Source organism: Trichogramma pretiosum, unplaced genomic scaffold (assembly GCF_000599845.2).
Source record: "Trichogramma pretiosum strain Unisexual culture from Peru unplaced genomic scaffold, Tpre_2.0 scaffold24, whole genome shotgun sequence".
Taxonomy (NCBI): Eukaryota; Metazoa; Arthropoda; class Insecta; order Hymenoptera; family Trichogrammatidae; genus Trichogramma; species Trichogramma pretiosum.
The window spans coordinates 1,622,608-1,641,611 of record NW_019641611.1 but is presented as its reverse complement, the minus strand read 5'-3'; the positions used below and the strand labels follow the sequence as shown (position 1 = coordinate 1,641,611).

General features: G+C 45.2%; 1 protein-coding gene across 4 annotated transcripts in view; it reads right to left on the bottom strand.

Annotated features, from left to right (window-relative positions):
- Nucleotides 1-19,004, bottom strand: part of LOC106648159 (atrial natriuretic peptide receptor 1) — a 68,749-nt gene that overhangs the window by 34,024 nt on the left and 15,721 nt on the right. For 3 of the 4 annotated variants that reach the window (XR_002763446.1, XM_023458674.1, XM_023458675.1), the window contains 3 exons: nt 3,155-3,269; nt 479-813; nt 307-398 (listed from right to left, as the gene is read on the bottom strand). Coding sequence is in view for 3 of the 4 variants with exons in the window: in XM_023458674.1 (XP_023314442.1) it covers nt 307-398; nt 479-813; nt 3,155-3,269 (542 nt within the window). In the remaining variant the exon portion in view is untranslated. Of the gene's footprint in view, nt 1-306; nt 399-478; nt 814-3,154; nt 3,270-7,910; nt 8,307-17,737; nt 17,926-19,004 lie in introns of those variants that run through there. The other variant, XM_014364842.2, reaches the window with a different exon arrangement.

Genomic DNA, 19,004 nt, shown 5'->3' with positions numbered 1-19,004 from the left:
GATAGACTTTTGAAAAAGCAATAATAAACGCGCAATAACATTACGAAGCGAGCAAGGAAAGTTCTGCCAGTTTCGAAAATAATAATTAGTAAGAGAGAGAGAGAGAGTTTCAGCAGAAGCGGCTCTCTTTTAATCCATCGTGCGCGCGCGCGAGCTCCGAGGTGCGTCGTCGAACTAATAATTGCACTCGAAAATTAATGCTCCAATATAGGCAACGTATACAGCACAAACATCTAAAGGATCGTGGGAGGAAGAGAGTAGGAGAGAGAGAGAGAGAGAGAGAGAGAGGGAGAGTGAGAAGCATACCTCAAACTTGGAAGTTTTGGGATTCATGTCGAGCAGAGAGTAATCGGCTATACGATCACCGTTCTCGTCAATATTGACATCGCCGGTTATACCTGCAAAAGGAGTCGCAATTGCAAAGTGCCCTTACATGGTATTTAATCCTCTCGCTCTCTTTCTCCGGCGGCATACGAACCCTTAAAGCTACGTCCCCACATGCGCCTGGTGAGGTTGCTGCCGTCGAGATTGACCTCGGCGGGCTTGTCGGGCAGGCTCTCGCGCAGCGCCAGGGCGTAGAGCAGCACCGCGTCGTAGAAGGCCGTGACGAAGGTCGACACCGAGCTGTTGCCGAAGGTGAAGTTGTAGCGCTCCTGGGCCAGCTGCTTGACGTCGCGCGAAAAGTTGTGGTACTCCTGGTTGTCCGGGGTGCGAGTCGTCACGGTCAGCAGCGCCTGGTACGCCTTGCGGGCCTTCTCGTTTCTGGCCTCGGTGTCGCCCTCCACGCGCCACGGCTCCTTTGTGTTGTTGTCGCTGCGACATACATACATGCATGCGTTTGCAGTCAAGGGTGCGGTAATGCAACACCGCGACTTAAATGTATGTGCTGCGGGCAATTCGCCGCGCGCTGCACGTATATTACGCGAGCCTGAGCAACGCCGCCGAGATTTAAAGCTCGCGAATATTGAGCAAGACAGGGGCGATGTATATCTCGCTGCTTACGAAGCAGTTGTTGCAGGCGCGCAAACGAGGAAACTTTGCCTACTCTCAAAGCTACAGAAATTACATCGTGCAATCGTAAAAAATTTACTTTTTATCATCTTTCGCTCGTAGTACTTCTTCGTAGTTAATCTCCCCGGCAGCAAAGATCGAGCCGGAGCTTCAAAACTAAATGCAACTTTATAATTTCCAATCATTTGCTTCGAGAAGTATCGGACGTGTACACCAGCGAGTACTGCGATTGATGAAAGTTCAGGGCCATAATATATCGACTTAAAAGAATCATATTTTCAATTCGGTACGGTAAGCTTTCGTGTATGATACAGGGCGATCCCCGCTGCTCATCAAAAATTAAGAATAGAATAAAGAACAGAGCGAGGAAGAATATTTCAAACTCTCGAGGTGGAGAGGTAAGTACAGGCTAATCTCATAAAGCTTCAGCCTTTAAAATAACAGGGCAAAATAAATGTTAACGTACACCCTACACACTCGCACGGCGCGAGGGTTGTGAAAAAAAAAGAAAGACGCGAGCATTGAATGCATAAGTAGCTGCGCGTGTTTCCACCAACACTGCTTATATGTATACCAAGTAGCGTATACGTTTATGCCGCGAAACGTGTGATCCGCATACGGGTAAAATAGACGAGTGTCTGACTTACAAAGAGTAGACGCGTGAGAAATCTATATGTTTGCGGGGTGAAAAAAATCCCTTTCAAGGAAACTCGAGCTTTGCTGGGCGTATGTCGTGTGTACGAAACTTGAGTTCAGAAAAAAAAAAATCCGCGATCGCATTAATAAGTAAAGTCCTGTCGAGCAATTAAAGTTCCGAGGTAAATTTGTTTGGCCTGGCTATTAAAAATTTCATATCCCTTTGCCCTGGAAGAAACTCGACTCGCTTTCACTCGCGTGGAAAATAAAAAATTGTTCAAGACGCGGGAGCATGGCAGCTTTTTTTCATCCCCGCGCACGCCCGAGTTAACCGGTCGAATTCTCACGGTAGTCTGATTTCTTGGCACTGCTCTCTCACTTATACTCACTCGGCTTTCCCGTATGTGTATGCGTGCATGCGAGTTTTGAGCGAGGAAAAACTTTTCTTTTCTATATTTCCGCGCTGAAAAATTGAACAAACGAAATTCTCGCAAGCTCTCGAGTTAATTCAAACTAGTTAAGAAAGGACTCGGCCTCGGACCTCGGAGAAGGAAACGCGTCCGTGGCAGAATAGCTGGCTGGCCGAATTTCCGAGGGAGATTGCGCGCGCTCGGACGTCAAAAGCCGGATGCAGAAGTAGCCTCGGCCGATTGTTTTCGATCGTCCTCCGCGTGTACACAGCATTGCGATCGAGACTGTTTACGGCTTGTTGACGATGCCAGTGACACATCAAGAGGAGGAGGAGGAGGAGGAGGAGCTAGCTGCAGTGCGCCAAAACGAGTAAACAAAGTTTAGTCAGCCGAGAACGGGGCTATGGTATGTACACAATTTATACGAGCATCTTGAGAAGCTGAAAGGCGCGTGCAAGGATGTTTCTCTCCTCTCGCGTTAAACAGAAGGTTTCACGAATTGTCAATAATTTATAGAATCTCCCCGGACGTAATATTGATAATAGCAATAATAATTCTCGAGTCTTGGATGGTGTGCGCAGTCTATATGCTCATCGGCAAGTAACATGCCACACACAATTCAAAGCTTATATATAGAAGCTAACAGACGCACGCATAGACACAGGCCGGGATGCCATGTACGTATCGATGAAAACAGCGCGCGGAACAAGCAATATCAGCTGCGAGGCGATGAGCTAATCAAGAGCAAGCGAGCACCCAGGCTGTGGCGCACGCACATATATATCTATTCATGACAAACACGCGCACCAATACAACGAAAGATCCGAAGGTACATAAATCGACGGATCGAATTGTTCGAATATATGGTCGACGCGTGCAGTACGAGAGNGGGGGGGGGGGGGGGGGGGGGGGGGGGGAGGAAATTAATTTCTGCTTATGTAGTCATCAATGTCGATAACGAAGCCTGATAAAGCCGCAAAGCAGCACCCGAATATAGCGATCGAATATACATTGCATGCGGTGTGTCGCGCGTTAATGGATCGTACGACGCGGCGTTTATACACTCGCAAGTTTTTGGTCGAGCTCATATACTCTACCTGGTCGTCAGCTCGATGGAGAAGAACACGTACTCGCCGGAGTCGACCATGCCCAGCTCCTCTGCGGCCAGGAGAATCTCACGGATGGTCGTCGAGTTGGCGCACATCACGACGACTGAAAAAAATGAAAGAAAAAGCAGATCCATTAAAGAAATATATTTATATACGTATATATCTTTTACTCGATATATATATTGTGGTAGTCGACTTTTCACTCGAGCGGCACGAGTGCACGAGGGATCGTCATCGATACTTATCCGTGCCTAGCTGAAAGAATTTCAATTCGGCACGCTTGATTTGCTTTGGGTACGTGCGTCGCGCGCATCCAAGAAAAAAGTCTCTTACTTGGACGGATGGGAAAAGTCCAAGTCGCTCGAAACAACGACCGGATTTATCGCAGCGCACGTATCAAGCTAAAATTAAATCGTATTTCTTAGTCATACCCATCAATGGGGGAAAATTTCATCGTGTTGTAAAACAACGTATATGAAAAAACATTTGATTGATTTACAAGGTATAAAATTGACAGTTGATAGTGAGTACGAAGGGTTTCATTGTAAGCTTGATGTTCGAGTTTTTTTTCATAAAAAAGGTTGAATAACGAAAAAATAACAAGAGAGAATTATGTAATGCGAAAAAAAGTACAAGGTTGTGCAATGTATCAAATTATTCATCGCAGGATCTCTTGGATCGAAGAAAGCTCGTGCAAGTATCGATCATCTGCTGCGCGCACCTTCGTGCACGCGAACTGCATAGAGAGAAAAGCGAGCGTCAATCGAATTACTGGGCAGTACCCCAAGCAGCACCAATAGCAGCAGCATCGGCACCTCAGGCTAATATACCTGCCACCGGGCAAAGTTCACCGAGCTCGCGGTATTTCATCAATCAAACCACCAAAGCCGCTGCATCTCGTCGAACCTCGTAGCGTTTGCATGCGTATACGATATCCACGCTTATCATGCATTGCTAATGTCTACGCTTGCGATTCGCAAGATCAGCTTCTTTTAAAAGTTCCCAATTGGTGGCCCCTCTCCCCCTTGGGCTTCCGAAAAAGCTCCAAATTAGCTGGAGAAAAATCTCGATTCGCAGCAGCGCTAATCAGTTAATTATGCACGAGCGGGCACAAAGTTTTGTGTTTCTCTTAGCCGCAAGTACTCTTTCGAGAAAAGTGTGTTCCTTTTTTCTTTGGGGGTACACACGCGGGAAAAGAAAGAAAGTGTGGAAACTTGAGCTTCTCGCATAGCCCGAAGCTCAGAATTTCCGTCCAAGTACGAGAAGCTGCTGCTGCTGCTGCTCCGTCGTGCATGCGAGCCGAGGCAAAAGTGCAGTGCAGCAGCGTCGCTGTACGCAGCGGCCTTGACGTGTCGAGTCAGTCTCGCGAGTGCGATTAGCGAGGCGCTGCCTTACGTGCAGCCTGTATAGATATATACGGAGAAAAGCCCCGATGAACGCGCGATGCAAAATTCCATTTTCTCGTCGTCACCGGCGTCTTGATCGTATAGACATGGATGTTCGTACCCCCGTGTGTGATGTGTAAAATTGAATTTCTATTTCCTCAGCGCGCGCCACATGCTTCGGTACTATAGATCGGTCCTGTTTATTGCTTATTGTTATGATATGGAGTGCGAAAGATAAGTATAGTCGCGCGCCACGTATATATACGTATGTACTCGGTTGAGCTGCCATTATATGGACTGGATCGACTCTATGCTATACAGCCACCACCTCCGCTAGTCGTTCCCGATAATACTATACACAATCGCATGTGTGCGCCAACGTGAGCTTTTTTTAATGCCAGTCGCAGCACAAAGGCAGACTGCCCAAGAAGTAAATATGCGATATTACGAGCTAGCTTTTTTTAGGAAAGATACAATTTGGATAACTTGGGTAAAATTAAAGTTTTGCTTTTTCGAAAATTCTATAGTGGTATAAAAAAAGCGGCAGCAGATATGCTACGAGGCAGCGCGCGATAGCACATAAAATTGACCAGTACAGTTGAATTTCATTCAGTGGCCGTCGTTGAAAACGAGTTTCCAATTTCGTACTTTACGACTTATGTATGTCTCGCGAAAGCTTCGATTCGAGACAAACTGCATACGTATTCCCGGAGACGCGTTTTTCGCTCCACACGCACATACACGTATACACACACAATTTTGCAGTTCCGCGCCCTGCGCGTTTTATTTATTTTCTCGTCACCGAAACCCACGCATGAAATATGATGAGAATATTCGTCGCGAGTGGAGCTGCAATTATTTTTAGATATTTACGCACGCGAGACATCTCTTCGATCCAATTCCGCCCGCCTACTGATAATTAAACTCTTTTCTCGGCACTGCTGTTTACGGAAAAAGCTCCGCGTGCCGCACTTCCGTATATCGATAGCCGTAGGTGGTTTTGTTAGAGCTCGCTGTGGTATTTTTTTTGCGAGCTGTGCAGCGACGAGAGAACTATATATAGGGGAGAGAAAAAACAAGCCGAATAAGAAAGGAAGTAAAAGGAAAACAGCGTAGGCTGTGTATGAGCTCAAAAATGGCTGCAAATATCTGCTGCATTATCTAAAAATTGCTGAATGGCAAGATCTGTAGGTTCGAGCCCAGCGATATAATAATAGCTTCGTGCGGCGTGGAAAAGCGGCAAACTTTGACAATTAGCGTTTGATGAATACATCGACGATTCGTATGTCAACACGCCGCAAAACAATCGGACGAATTAAAGAATAATGTGCGTCCGCTTCATTATCGATGCTCGTGAAATTATCGCCGCCCACGCGTGTTTTCCAATAATAACTTGGCAGAGGTGACAGCTTACGGAAGAGTGCGAGGAAGAGAAGGGAGGGAGTTGGGGCAGGCGGGAGGAGGAGTAACAGCAGCCCCCGTGTATAACGATATATCGTACGCGCGCGCGCGCGCCAACAATTTTACGATCTGTCACGAGCAGCGCAGCAAAACACACGCGAATCGAAATATGTATGTTTGCCGAGCTGTACACATATTATATATATACGCGTGTGACACGCTATATAAAGTCTCGCTCTATACGTACCACTGCATACAATCAGCAGCAGGTCTATTAAAATGAAACTGTGTATACGGAGGCGATAAGATGGATTTTCTTATTAATGAATTTACGAGCTTGCGCCGTTGCCGGGCCCGAAGATGTATTTAAGCTGCCTTAGTTAGCCTTACGGCGAGCTTCGGCTCGCTGCTGTGCTCTGCTCGATCTGTTGCGGGGCTGCTGGTTTTATTTTTTTCTCGAGCTTACATCGATTTTCTCTCTATACCGAGCAACCTTAATCGTTGCAAATGAACTGCGACGACGACGACGACGACGACGACGATTCGCGGTTAATTTCCTTACTACCCTACCGAAAGCCAGCGACGCAGCGCTCGGCAGAGCAAACACGCATTAGACATTCGGTAAATATTCTTGCAGATATACACACGCTGGCGTACGTACTCCACTTGAATTATTCAGACAAACATGTAGAAGAAGGGAATGTTTCGGAGGTTCTGAGCCTCGATCCTTACCACTACATATATATACGCTGCACGAGTTACGTGCAAATACTCGTACGAAACAAAGTCGCTTATTTCTTTTCGAGCGTGCATGTAAGGGCTAACTAAAGTTTGCACGCCGCGTCATTGAAACTTCTTTTACCCGAAGGAAGAAAATTTCTGATCAGCCGCACGGGTGGAAATTGTTTTCCCTTGCAACTTTTTCGAGGCAAGAGAAAGCATAAAGCTTCGTTTTCTAATAGCATCTTGCTAGGAGAGGAAGAAAATTGGTGATACGTTTGAGGTAATCCTTTTTTAAGGATGCCACTTTTTTGTTGTACAGATTATCTAGTCTAATCTTCTTTATACTCGCGAGCACTAAATTCTTGAGCAAAAAAAAACGTCACTTTTAGTGCCGCATGAAAATTCAGGACATTAAAGGCTACACTGCATAAAAAAGTTTCTTTCTCCATTCCATCGTGCAAGACACAAAGGTCGCGCGCAAGTCGTCGGCAGCATAATCTCGGTCCAAGCTCAGGTGAAAAGCATTTTTTCTCCTGTGAGCTGCTGCTGCTGCTGCGCACGAGGCGCGGGAAGAAGAAAAAAATTCACTCGACTCGCTGCAGGTTACTTTGATGGTGTCCTCCCTCGAGTTGCACGCGTGGATGAAAAATCTACCAAAAGGCGATCCATCAGTCGCGGCGTTGGCGAAAAGGAAAATTGCGCGGCACTGATGGCAATAATACACACTCGGTGGGTTTATAAAATGTGCGCATTTTTACGTCTTCCACGGGCAGATGAGTGCGAAATCTCAAGTCAATTTTTCAGATATCACCTTGCCATAAATTCTATGCGCCCGAAAGTTTGAGTTCGTCGGGGCGTGCATCATCTGCCTTGCCTCATTCGAAACAATAATGCCTCAGAATTTTAAAGGTACTTGGAATATCAGCAGTCGGCGAGAAAAGTCGAGTCCTCGACAGTTAATCTACGAGTTTTCCTCTTGCTTGACTCGAGTAACAACTCAAAAAGTAAATCGCTCGCCGAGTCCAAGTTATTAAAACTGAAAATCAACTGAAAAAGTTAGTCGTTCGCTTTTGTGCGTTGCGCGCGTAAGAAAAGCAAAAAAGAAAAGTGGTGCAGGCAAGAGTCAGCGATACAAAAATAACGTAGTTACCGCAGCTCGAGGCAGCAGGAAACACACAGCAGGCGCCTGAAAAACAAAAGGTTGCGCGCCGGTGCAGCACGGCGTCAGCACTTACTTCGCGCGATACTCGAGACGAACGTCAGTAGTTCCTTGTAATCCTCGGCGGTGGTCGCCTCCTGATTGAAGCTCTTGTAGGTGGAGGTCTGATTGAGGGCCGTGTAGACGGCGCCCAGGGTGAAGTGGCACTTGGACATGCCGCGGCTGCTGGCCATGGCGTGATTGTGGTAGAGCAGAGCGGCGACCTTCCAGCCGAAGCCCTGGAGTATGTGCTGGAGCGCCTCGCCGACGAGCCTGTGCGAGCCCATCATGCGCGTCAGGGTGGGGTAGTGCTCGTCCTTGTGGCGGAAGGCGTCGGCTTGGCCGCCCGCCGTCAGCACGGGGATGCCCCAAGCACCGGCGTAGCGAGCCACCGGTGCCAGCACGTACTCGCACACTGGCCCCAGGAAAGCATCTGCGAAAATATAAAAAAAATGATGTTATTATTATTATGCTATCTTTGGAGGATTTTCGTTAAGCTACTCATAGGGACTGCTCGCACGTTCTTGTTTTTCGATTCGAAAACAGAGAGTCAAAAATTATCGTTTTCATCGCGAACGATGTGTAACGCGTATCGTATACCCAGATAGCCGAAGCGTGTACAACGCGATATCCGACGCATTCGACGCTATACAAAAGTTAGCCTCTCTCCTCCTCCTCCTCCTCCGTGCGATGTAGCCCAGAGCGATCAAATCCCAAATATATCGTCGCATGTGTGCCATTGGCGTTTTTTCGATGTCGTTATGTGTTTCAGCGGCACGATTCGCGACTCTCGCCGAGTTCAGTATAACGCGCAGTAGTCGCGCAGTTCCGGGGCATACACACTCTACTCGCCTATATACACAAGCACACACCACGGCGTAAATAATTCGAAACTCGCTGCTGCGAAATCTAGTTTATGCGCGGGCGCGTGTGTCAACGTATTCGGGTCGTCGTAGTTGGTGGTGTATACGCAAAAAAATATATATATAAAAAAGACACACTCGCGGGCGCGCCTACATATAGTTTCGGAATCGAGAGTGAGCCCCGAGCGATGCACGATACACGCGCTGCAACTTTGGATTCATTTGAGTTTCGCGTCAATGATATGTGCAGCGGCACGTGGGACGTGCGCGACACGCGTATAATCCAGCCGCAGTCGCGCCAGCAGCAACAGCAATAGCAGCAGCAGCTGTGATTTTTGAAATGAAGAAACTTTGATAAGCTTTCCTTGAGTTAAAGCGAACACACAGACACGGGTGGTGGCGACGGCGGCGGGCCTCTATACAGCATCCAAGTTTCAATGAAAAAATCGGCTCTTATACAGAGCAGCTCCGGGTAATTTAAACATCGCGCGGCTCAGCTGCGACAAACAAAAACAGCTCGAAACAGCCGAGTGTCAACTGCTTTCTTATTCCCTATCCTTGATAAAGATGATCGATGAGCCGCAGCCCGACTATATAGCTTTTACTTGGCGCTTTGATAACTCGAGTCGTTGAAGCTTGAAAAAATAGAGAAAAAAAGCCACTTTAATATCGATGATCGATACAGCTGAGACGCATCTCTTCTTTATTCAGCGAGGCTCCATCAGCAATGCAAATTGCTAATCGCTGGCCCTTCGGGGCAACATTACGAAAAGAGACGGCTTTGTATAGCCCGAGGCCTCCGCTGCGCACAGCGAGTCCGTTAAGGTAAATGATTCTTCATCACGGCTACAACACCAGGGCGTTAAACGTATCAAAGAAACTCGACGAGTAGTTATTAAAAAAACGCGTCAAGAGCATCCGAAGAAACTTGCGTGCGCGCTACAGACGCGCGTAACGAACGGCGAGAGATGCTTGCACGCGCGACGTTTACAAGCAGCGAGCTTTTGTTCAAATTATAATATAATATACTAAAAAGTGCGTTTGCACGCGCGCAAAAGTATAAAAGCTAGCGAACTCGAGCATTAAGTCCGAGAAAGAGTCGTCAGCTTGACGGTGTAATACCTTTTCCCATTTTCCCCTCCTCTGTTTCTCTCTCCTCATTAACATACTTTATATTTTTTGTCCTCCAGTTGCGCGCGCCAGCTTAAAAAAGAGCGAGAGAACAAGCGTGACTGTATATATGCATGAAAGAGGAGCTTTTACCCCTCTCTGAACGCTCGATCCTATTATGAGAAAGCTGGTTAACAGCAGCAGCAGCGACAGTAAAAAAGGAAGAACGAGTCAAAGCTATAGATAGGTGTAAAATGCGAAACGTTAGATCTCGTTAAATTTGCATTTGGCAGCGACGCGGCACTACAGGTCGAGAAATCCCGCGCTTCGATGACGTCATGCTCCATTGCTCTTTCGAATAGCCGATCAACTCATCGATTCCTGCTTTTTACATGGTTAGCGGCTCTGAAGAGAGAGAGAGAGAGTGACAGTGTTTTCGTTATATATGCGGGTATATATATATATCTCCGTGCCGATGAAAATGAACTTATACAGCGCGGGGGCTTTTAGTCAGTGGTGCAGAATCAACGCTTGAAATTTCAGCTGCTGCTGCTGACTCGTCGTTTCGTTGTGTGTGCCATCGCGTTGCATTAAAAGCTAATTAGTTGCGAAATCAGCGTGTGACATAACCAGTGTGCGTGTGCGGTTATTTTTGAGACCGAGTACACAGTGTTTTGTACCATAAATTGATATATCCATTACAGAGCCGCTCTCGAAAATAAATGAAATCCGGTACGTACGCGGAAGCTTTTCTCATCCGCGCCGCTCGGGGTGATAACACGCGCGCGACTATTGTCTTATCAAAATATGATCTCTGTTTTTCACTTAGCTCGTGTCGACAGCCCCTGAGCGGGGAGTCATCATCGCCTGCGTGTCTGACATTCTGCCCCTTGCAGCTTAACATATGTAAAGCAAACGTGTATAGCGAAAAGCAACAAGTGTGCGTGGCTGCGCGACTGGTTTATTACCCGATTTCGACGATGCACTTTATTTTCATATATTTCACAGGTTGAGTAATTTTTTTTTTTCTGAGCTGCATTCAATTTACTTATCGATTAGTTGGAGCTTTCCTCGCCTTCCTATAGCCTTCCTCGATTATTTTTATATAGACTGTACTGTATTCTCTTAAAGGCATTTAAATAATTAATTAAACGAATCCTGCTCACTCCGACGAAGCTTTTATCTGATCTATAGATAATTGCAGCTTTTCTTTAATAAAATTTAACAATGCATACATCCGCAGCTGGTGACTATGCTTCGCATCATCGATTGTCCATAGAGCTAATACAAAATAAGCAGATTCGATTTAATCTGGCCGGGATCAATGCGAAGTCGTGCGGGTGTAGTACACGAACGTATCGACATACAGGCGCGACTATTTTATAATTATCATTATTGAGAGTATTCTATATGATCAATCGTGGGGCACACGTATATACATTCACACTATTTCCCAAATTCATATATGATTAAATGTATTGCTACGTGTATTTAGTTGGCGCTTATGAAAGCATGAAAAGCTCAAATGATATTCATACAAGAACATCGTATGCGTATGGATTTTAAGCGATCCGCTCGTGCCTATTGCTGTTGTTCGTAACAATCTCGTCGTCGCAATGATTACGCTCTATAATGGCTCTCCAGCTTTTATATATTTATTATTATTTGATCGACGCGCGCGAGCAGTGGCAAGATTTTATTCATTTGCCATGTACAGGACGATTATTAACTTGATCGGGTATTTATCATGCGCTGTGTTACAGGCGATTTGCCGAGTGTATTTCCAATATATTCGGTTATTATTTCTCAAAGTACAGCATTGGCGTTTACGGTAGTTATAAATTGCCAAAGTATTTTCGCTTTTTATTTATTTAAAACTTATGTATCCGCAATGCGATAACGAGTTTTCTAGTTCCGATGCACTGTTTACACTCCGGAACGAGAGATTTTCAAAAAATCCAATCGAAACAAACATAGGGCAAAAGAATTTAATTTTCTTCCCTTGTGTGCGCACACGCGCGTGAGTGTGTGTGTGTGTGTATAGATACCCGTGCAATTGCGCGCTTACATACGACCAGGAGCCCACAACTACGACGAGTGCTCTCAAAGCTATATAATGTAGCGAGCGCACAGCCACGATCGCCTCTTGTTCTTGCCCACGCGCACAGAGCCACAGAGAGACAGAGCGACCTTTTTTGTCCGAATAAATCAGACGAACCGAGGAAAAAGTTTTGCAGCTCCATTTACACGTGGACCTCGGCTAATCGAAAAGTGTGACGTGCTGCGTGCGAATGTGATTTATCGTGGTCCAAGTAGTGCGGCAAAGTGGCGCTGCAGCTATCCAATGCAATTAAAATGATTAATCATCGATGAATTAATTGCTTCTGAGTCGGTTCGACTTTGGCGGGCCTAGAGTAGCCCTCGCTCAACTACCCATACTATCCTGCACGATCCTTGGGATACGAGCTCATGAATGGCAAACGACACAAACATGGCTCTGGCCTTAAATAATGCAATTTGAGAATATTTGAGATATCACGAGTTAGGAAGAAAGCGTATCATGTATTCTGCGGACGAAACCGACCGGTACGTCGAGAATTCGAATAAGCCACTGCATAAGCAATTCAATTACAAGATGTACGCGGAATGAAGCGATTTTCCGGCCACATACATGCAACCAACTCGGACCGTATTATAAATGGAACAAAAACTAGCAGATATAGAGGAGCGTCTCGGAGCATCTACTTACATTATACATCGGCTTTGTGGGATGCGCCAGACCTATATATAAATGAAGTTTAAGCAGCAACATGTCCAGTCTCCGGGGAAAACAAATCGAGTACGGTCCTCGAGAGATGCCGCAAGAAACTACCTCGTCTCATTTCGCGGTAATCTGTTTAGGCATTCAGCAAAGTACAGCCACTTTGGGTTTTGTTACTGCCTGCTAATTGCTAACGGGTGAACACAAGCGAAAAATAACTACAAGCTTGATTGAGGAATTACGCGTGCGCACACTTTAAAATGAAGATTCGACTGCCATCGTCGATTTTTGATTCACTTCGATAAGTTCAATCATTTAAATTGTTACATTTATTTGGTCTGATCGATTTTGCAACCGAAATGGATACTTTTATATTTAATTCAATAAAATATTTTGACAATCGCCCTCATTTTGCAAAAATAACAAAAAATTAGTGAATTTATTTAAAATGTGTAATAATTGAGAGAGAATATTTTTTTAGTATACTGAATTTCTCGAGCGTTGAAATTTTAGACCAGTTTTTGCGGTGACCTACAAATTTGAAGTAATAGATCGTAACTTTTGGTTTTCAAAAAAATCCAATCTGCACTATGGATAAAATAATAACACGTTTTTTATTGCCAATCAATTAATTGAGTTAAAATCAGGGTTTTTTGAGTTTATGTCATTTGAAAAAAAATCGATGTGTCTATAGTCAAGAGTCAATAAAAAGAAAATTTCATATCGGAGCGGAAAAACAATTGAAACTTCGGATGGATATAAGCCGGTATTAATTTCATCGATATTTTGATAAAAAGAATAAAAAAAAAATTGTAGAAGAATCGAACAATATTGAAATATTACAGCTACATGAGACAAGAAAAATATTAATTTTTCAATAAACGAAGCTTGCTTTGTTCGTTGAATTTAACGAATGTAAAGAAAAGAAATCGAATTATTGAATCGCAGTCGAAAAAAAAACTGCCCTGCCGTTGCTGCAGATCTTTCTTCAATTATCGCCTTTCATATCCATCAGGGCCCAATTCTATTCGCCAAATAGCATCCAATTACGCGTCTATATGAAATTCGACTGTCCTCGCACGCGCGCGTTAGTATTCGTTGTGTCAAGCGAAAAAGATCGTCAATTAACGAATCAAAACATGGAATATCGCGTGGAAATTTCTGCACTTCAGTTGCGCTTTTGTAATCAATTACTCTTTCTTTGTCACAGGTGCGAGCTCGCACTTTATGATGGGATCCTGACTAAAACTATACCTATTATACACCCAAAGAAAATCACTATTTGACGCGTTGATAATACTCTTCTTGCATTGGACTCGTATTTATATGTTTCGATTCTCGACTTTGATGAATGTGTAAAGCAAAGCCAAAGCCTTTAAATATATCGAGAGCACAATCAACAAGTTGACTGAAATTCCATCTGATCCAGAAAACTTAAATTAGTTCTAGCTTGTCTCGTCAAAAGCGGGCGTTGAGAGGTTGGCGCGCTCGCGAGTATATAACATTGAATTATCCGGCCTAATTATTACAGCAGCGAGGCGCAGCCACGCGCGCGAGCCCATTATAATTCAAATCTCACGAATGAATCTATTATCGTGTCGGTTCATCGTCCTGCGAGTGGTTCGATAATTTTCTTAGTCCACCTGGAGCCGACGACGACGACTTATTCGCAGCTCGTAAGTTTTCCAGGGTGGCTTTTCAGGTCTGTGCCTCGCAAACTTTATTATACCCTGGACGCGAATCGCTCGACTCGATCGACGACAATTTGCATAAATACACGCATAGCCTGCGATATTTTTCTTTCTCTTTTAAGCGATTACATTTAAATGTACGTTTGTGTGTAAATATAGAGACCACGATGGCCACAACTCGAAAATTGTACGTATAGAAAAAAATTTAATTTTCCAAAGTCTCGACGTATATACGCGAGAGAAAATAACATCTCGCAAATATATCGAGTTTTTCGCGAGCCTTATAGTGCGCAATGAGTTATACGAACTTATCGATGAAATCGGGGAAAATTGACTTTTCTCTCGAGGCTTCGCACCTCTATTGCAGTTTTTTTTACTACGCTTATTACAAATTGATGCTGTGCAGCCACCGTTTCTGCTCCTGCTACCGATTGCGTCCGGAATGTGTTTATGAAAAAGTTGCCACTTCGCGCCCCCGCGACCGTCAAGAGAGAGAGAGAGAGAGAGACTTTTCAAGAATCCAAATGCGTGCGAAAAGTTGCGAGAGAGATTTGCATCACCGGAGAGCTTCCGAGTCTACAGAAAAAGTGAGAGAAAAAGATGGAGAGAGAGAAAAGCATTAGCATTTTTGAACTCGCAAAGACGAAATCTCTTGGACGATCGAATGGTAGCGTGGATAAATCTGAAAAGCCCAGTGTCCCCTCTCAAAAGAACGTATCAATTTCTCAAACGTCACACAGCAGTTTTCTTTGACATTTTAACTTTGAACAAATAAAAAAAAATTCAATTCGAAAACTCGAACTTTGAGGATTATCGTGACGATCGTATAACGTATACAGCCTATATGAAAGCGCGAACGTATACACATCTATATCTAGGTGGCTGCTCAGGTGCACTCGGGTCGAAGCGTATAATACACCCGTGACACTTTGGTGCGTTTTTCAATTGATTTTTGAATCAACCGCACATGGATCGAAGATGTATAACACCGAGCACGACGAAGGGGTTTCAGCGCGCTCGCTGCAAATTTAATACAGCACACGCCGATCTTGAGTGCTTCTGCGAATGAATTTCCAGCGCCGGAGAATGACAAATGTCGAGCGTAAATTTTCCGCACCCAAGGAAAAATAACAAAAGAATAAATAAAGAGTACGAAATTTCGTGGCGTGGAGGACATTTTTTGACAACTAGCCGGAATTATGCGTTTTGAAAAACGAGTGCTCCAGATTCTTAAGAGCATCTTAAGGATCGGAGCTGCAGGGCCGAGAGATAGCCCAGCGGCAACACCTTAATCTTAAGGCACATTTGTCAGAGTTATTGGCCATTACCAGCCGAAGTATATTGAAAAGTTTCGCAAACTTCGCGCAGCAAAACTATCGTAATTTTCTCGAAAGGTTCTCGCAATAATTCAAAATCTCGCCCGCAACTTTGGTCCTTTTTTTTGTTTTTTCGAGCACCGCAGCGTAAACGCATCGCTTGAGGATAATTAAGAGGCTGCGGACGGCGGCAGCTGCCATATGTACTGCGGGGGAGTAGCTACTGCATGACATCATCGTCGACGTCGTTTGTACACGGCGCAGAGAGACAGAAATAAAAAGGAAACAATTGCTCGCGCGTCAGAGTTGGTACACAAAAAAATTACGCCACCTCATCGTCGGCCGTGGCACTGCGTGGGTGTATTTACGCGCGCGCGCTCGATTCGTACGCTCGCGAGAAAGCTTTGTGATTACACGAAGCTTTGGCTCGAGCAAAGATACCGTTTCCATATACATCGTGCATAAACTCGAGGACCAACACGCTCTGACTCAAAGTACAAAGGGAACGCGGAGTGCGATATATAAGCCCTCGACATGCACGCGCACGCACACTCGTACGATGGTAGTGTGTGCGTTATACGAGATTCTCCGCCGAAAAAAAAGACGAGCAAGTTTCTCCGCAAACCTCATAACAACCGCAACTCGCAACGAGCCGAGTGTACGCGACTGCGAAGTCTGAAACTGTGGTATGTAAATGCACGCGCTTCTGCGTTGCAGCGGCGGCTCACGGTTGCGCGTTTTATCGCTAGACCGCGACAGGGCCGAGATTTGCGGAATTTTTTATCGTCAGCGAAGATGTAATTTTTTTTATGACAAACACCCGACTCGCCTTATATTTTAATACTGCTGACGATGTGATCATATTAACATCTTCATCGGGGCGAGTGCCAACTGTGTGCCTTTAATCAATTCTAATGGATCAGTCATAATACTCGTAATCTCCGGTGTGTACCCGAAGCGACGACATGGCGCTAATAAGCTTCCACCAAAATCCACTAAATTTATACAGTCCACCATTCTGCCACAAAAGGCCACTGCTTACGGAATGATATATTGCCATATACTCATGTGCACTCGTACGGTCTGTATAGTTTACTCTACAATGCAGTTGGCGTTGGATCCGCTTTTAAAATATCATGTATTTTCAAAGAAGTACAAGCGCAAAAGGCATATCGGCTGGTCCAATGATCACCAAAACAACGATTAGTCGAAAGAGAAGCTCGCTTCGGCAATATTCATCGATAGTGCATCGAAGCGTGCGAAATGTTGTTTGAGTGCCTCGCTCGATACTCGCGCGATACGAGTAAAACAAATAGAGATAGAAGCCAAGCCCAATGATTATCTGTCTAGCCGCGATATATATGCAGATCAAAAGTAAAAGGAATGCAAATAAGAATTTCTTTAGATTTTCTGCATAGATCGAGGAGCTTATTGGAGCGAATCGTCTCTTTATAATACCAACTCCCTTCAACGCGCTTCGAACGATTAAAACTTACTCCTAGTTTGAAAATTCAGAAACAATTTTAGTACAAATTGGTTTATAATTCTACCTCTACCAGGACTCTAGTGGTCGGTTACAATGAGTAAACCATCTCTTCATTATTTTATTTAAAAGGGATAAATTTGACTTTTGAGCAGTGCATTAGTGAAATTTAAAAAATGTGGATGTAAGCTCAGCTTTGTTTGCGGTATTTTTCCTTTCCTTTTCTACGTATTTCGTGTACAATGCCTCAAGAGTCGAGTTTGCCAAAGCCCAACATCATTTTGCTTATATGACTGTTCTTGATGTTATACAGAAGCGAAACCTCGGTGTGCTGTATAATGCGAGTTTCCAACGAGTCTGTGGGTAAATAAAATTTAATCCGCTCTCTGAACCGCGGCGCTGCCCTTGCCATTTTCGCCACGACTTTTCTGCTGATTTCGAATGTCTGACTAACCAGCTATTGCCGAGGATTAAGCTCCGTGTTTGCTTCCCAAAATTTTAACATGCATACCAACGGATAATTTAAACTAACGTTGCAACTATTTTCGTGGGCGGAATTTCTCCCTTACTCGGTATTACATAATATATGTTATATCGCAAAGGCAAAAGTGCAGCTGTGGCAAATAAGCCGTTGACTTACCAGCCGTGCGGTTGATGTAAAAGTCGAAGGCGGCCAAGGGCCCGTAGGTGCTCGAGCACTGCGAGTCCTGGTGCAGCAGCTTGATGTCCCATCCGGCCAGGGGACCCCTGTCCGAGCTGATGGCGCGCACGGCCATGTGCACGGCCGGCAGCACCCGATACAGGCTCTGCTCGTGATGCGGATCGGCGGGCGCGATGACGGCGAGCTTGACGACGCCGCGCTCCTGGTGATGCTGCGTCGCGCGGCCCAGGCAGGGCAGCAGCGACAGCAGGGCGATCAGCAGCAGCCAGCAGAGCCGCGCATCCGTCATCCTTCGTTCGTGATACGAGCTCGCGCGACGATGTTATTTCGCCTCGTGCCTGCGGACATATATGTACTTGGGCGGATCGGCCTCGACACTATTATCCTCGCTCGTGCTTAATGGATATACTTATAGAGCTAGATTTTTTAGCCAGAGGAAAATGCGCTTCCGAGCTTTCGACGTAAGAATTTTTATAATACTTTAGCAGAAGCTGGCTCGGCGTCGGTGGCGCGCGCAGATATCGCCGCTACGAGAATTGAAAAAGTAAATGCGAAGAAAATGTGCGAGCAGTAGTGCAACTAGGTGGAAAATATGAAAAATGTTTTCTTCTCGTCTGGCTGGCTAAAGATACGGGGGACGGCCGTAGGTATACGCGCCTCTTCATTCAAATATATATATGTTCTTTTTTTTTCTTTCCTTTTTTTTTCATCTTCGGATAGACGAGTTATTTTAGTCGAGTGTGTAGAGCAGCACGTCGGGGGGATGCGTGAATTGTTCTCTTCGCGTGCGCCAACATAAAGGCAGCGCGGCGCACTAGGCCGAGTAATGAAGATTTTTCCGTTTCCACGGGGCACTTTCGTGTTATAGCGCAGCGCACGACATTGTCGTCCCGAGACGTATACACGTACATAAAGGACGTGCGCTTACAGGCCTAATGTTCGTCGCGAGGCACATACACACACAGACACAGACACATTGAGCGCGGACTAATATCCATAAAATTTTGAACTAGTACTTTGTATTCCCGACTTTAGTTGCGGTGTCGAGAATTATGACCTCAATATGCAGTCTCGCGCAGAAGGCGCACCATGTGCACGACCTCCTATATGTGTGTATGTGCTCCTATCCGCAGCCGGGCATCGGTAATTTGCCCCGCCACGTATATTTAAGAGATTACAACTTTACAGCGTTGTCCGCGCGCGCACCGATTCCTATGTAATATTATAATAAACTTTGGCTATTCTC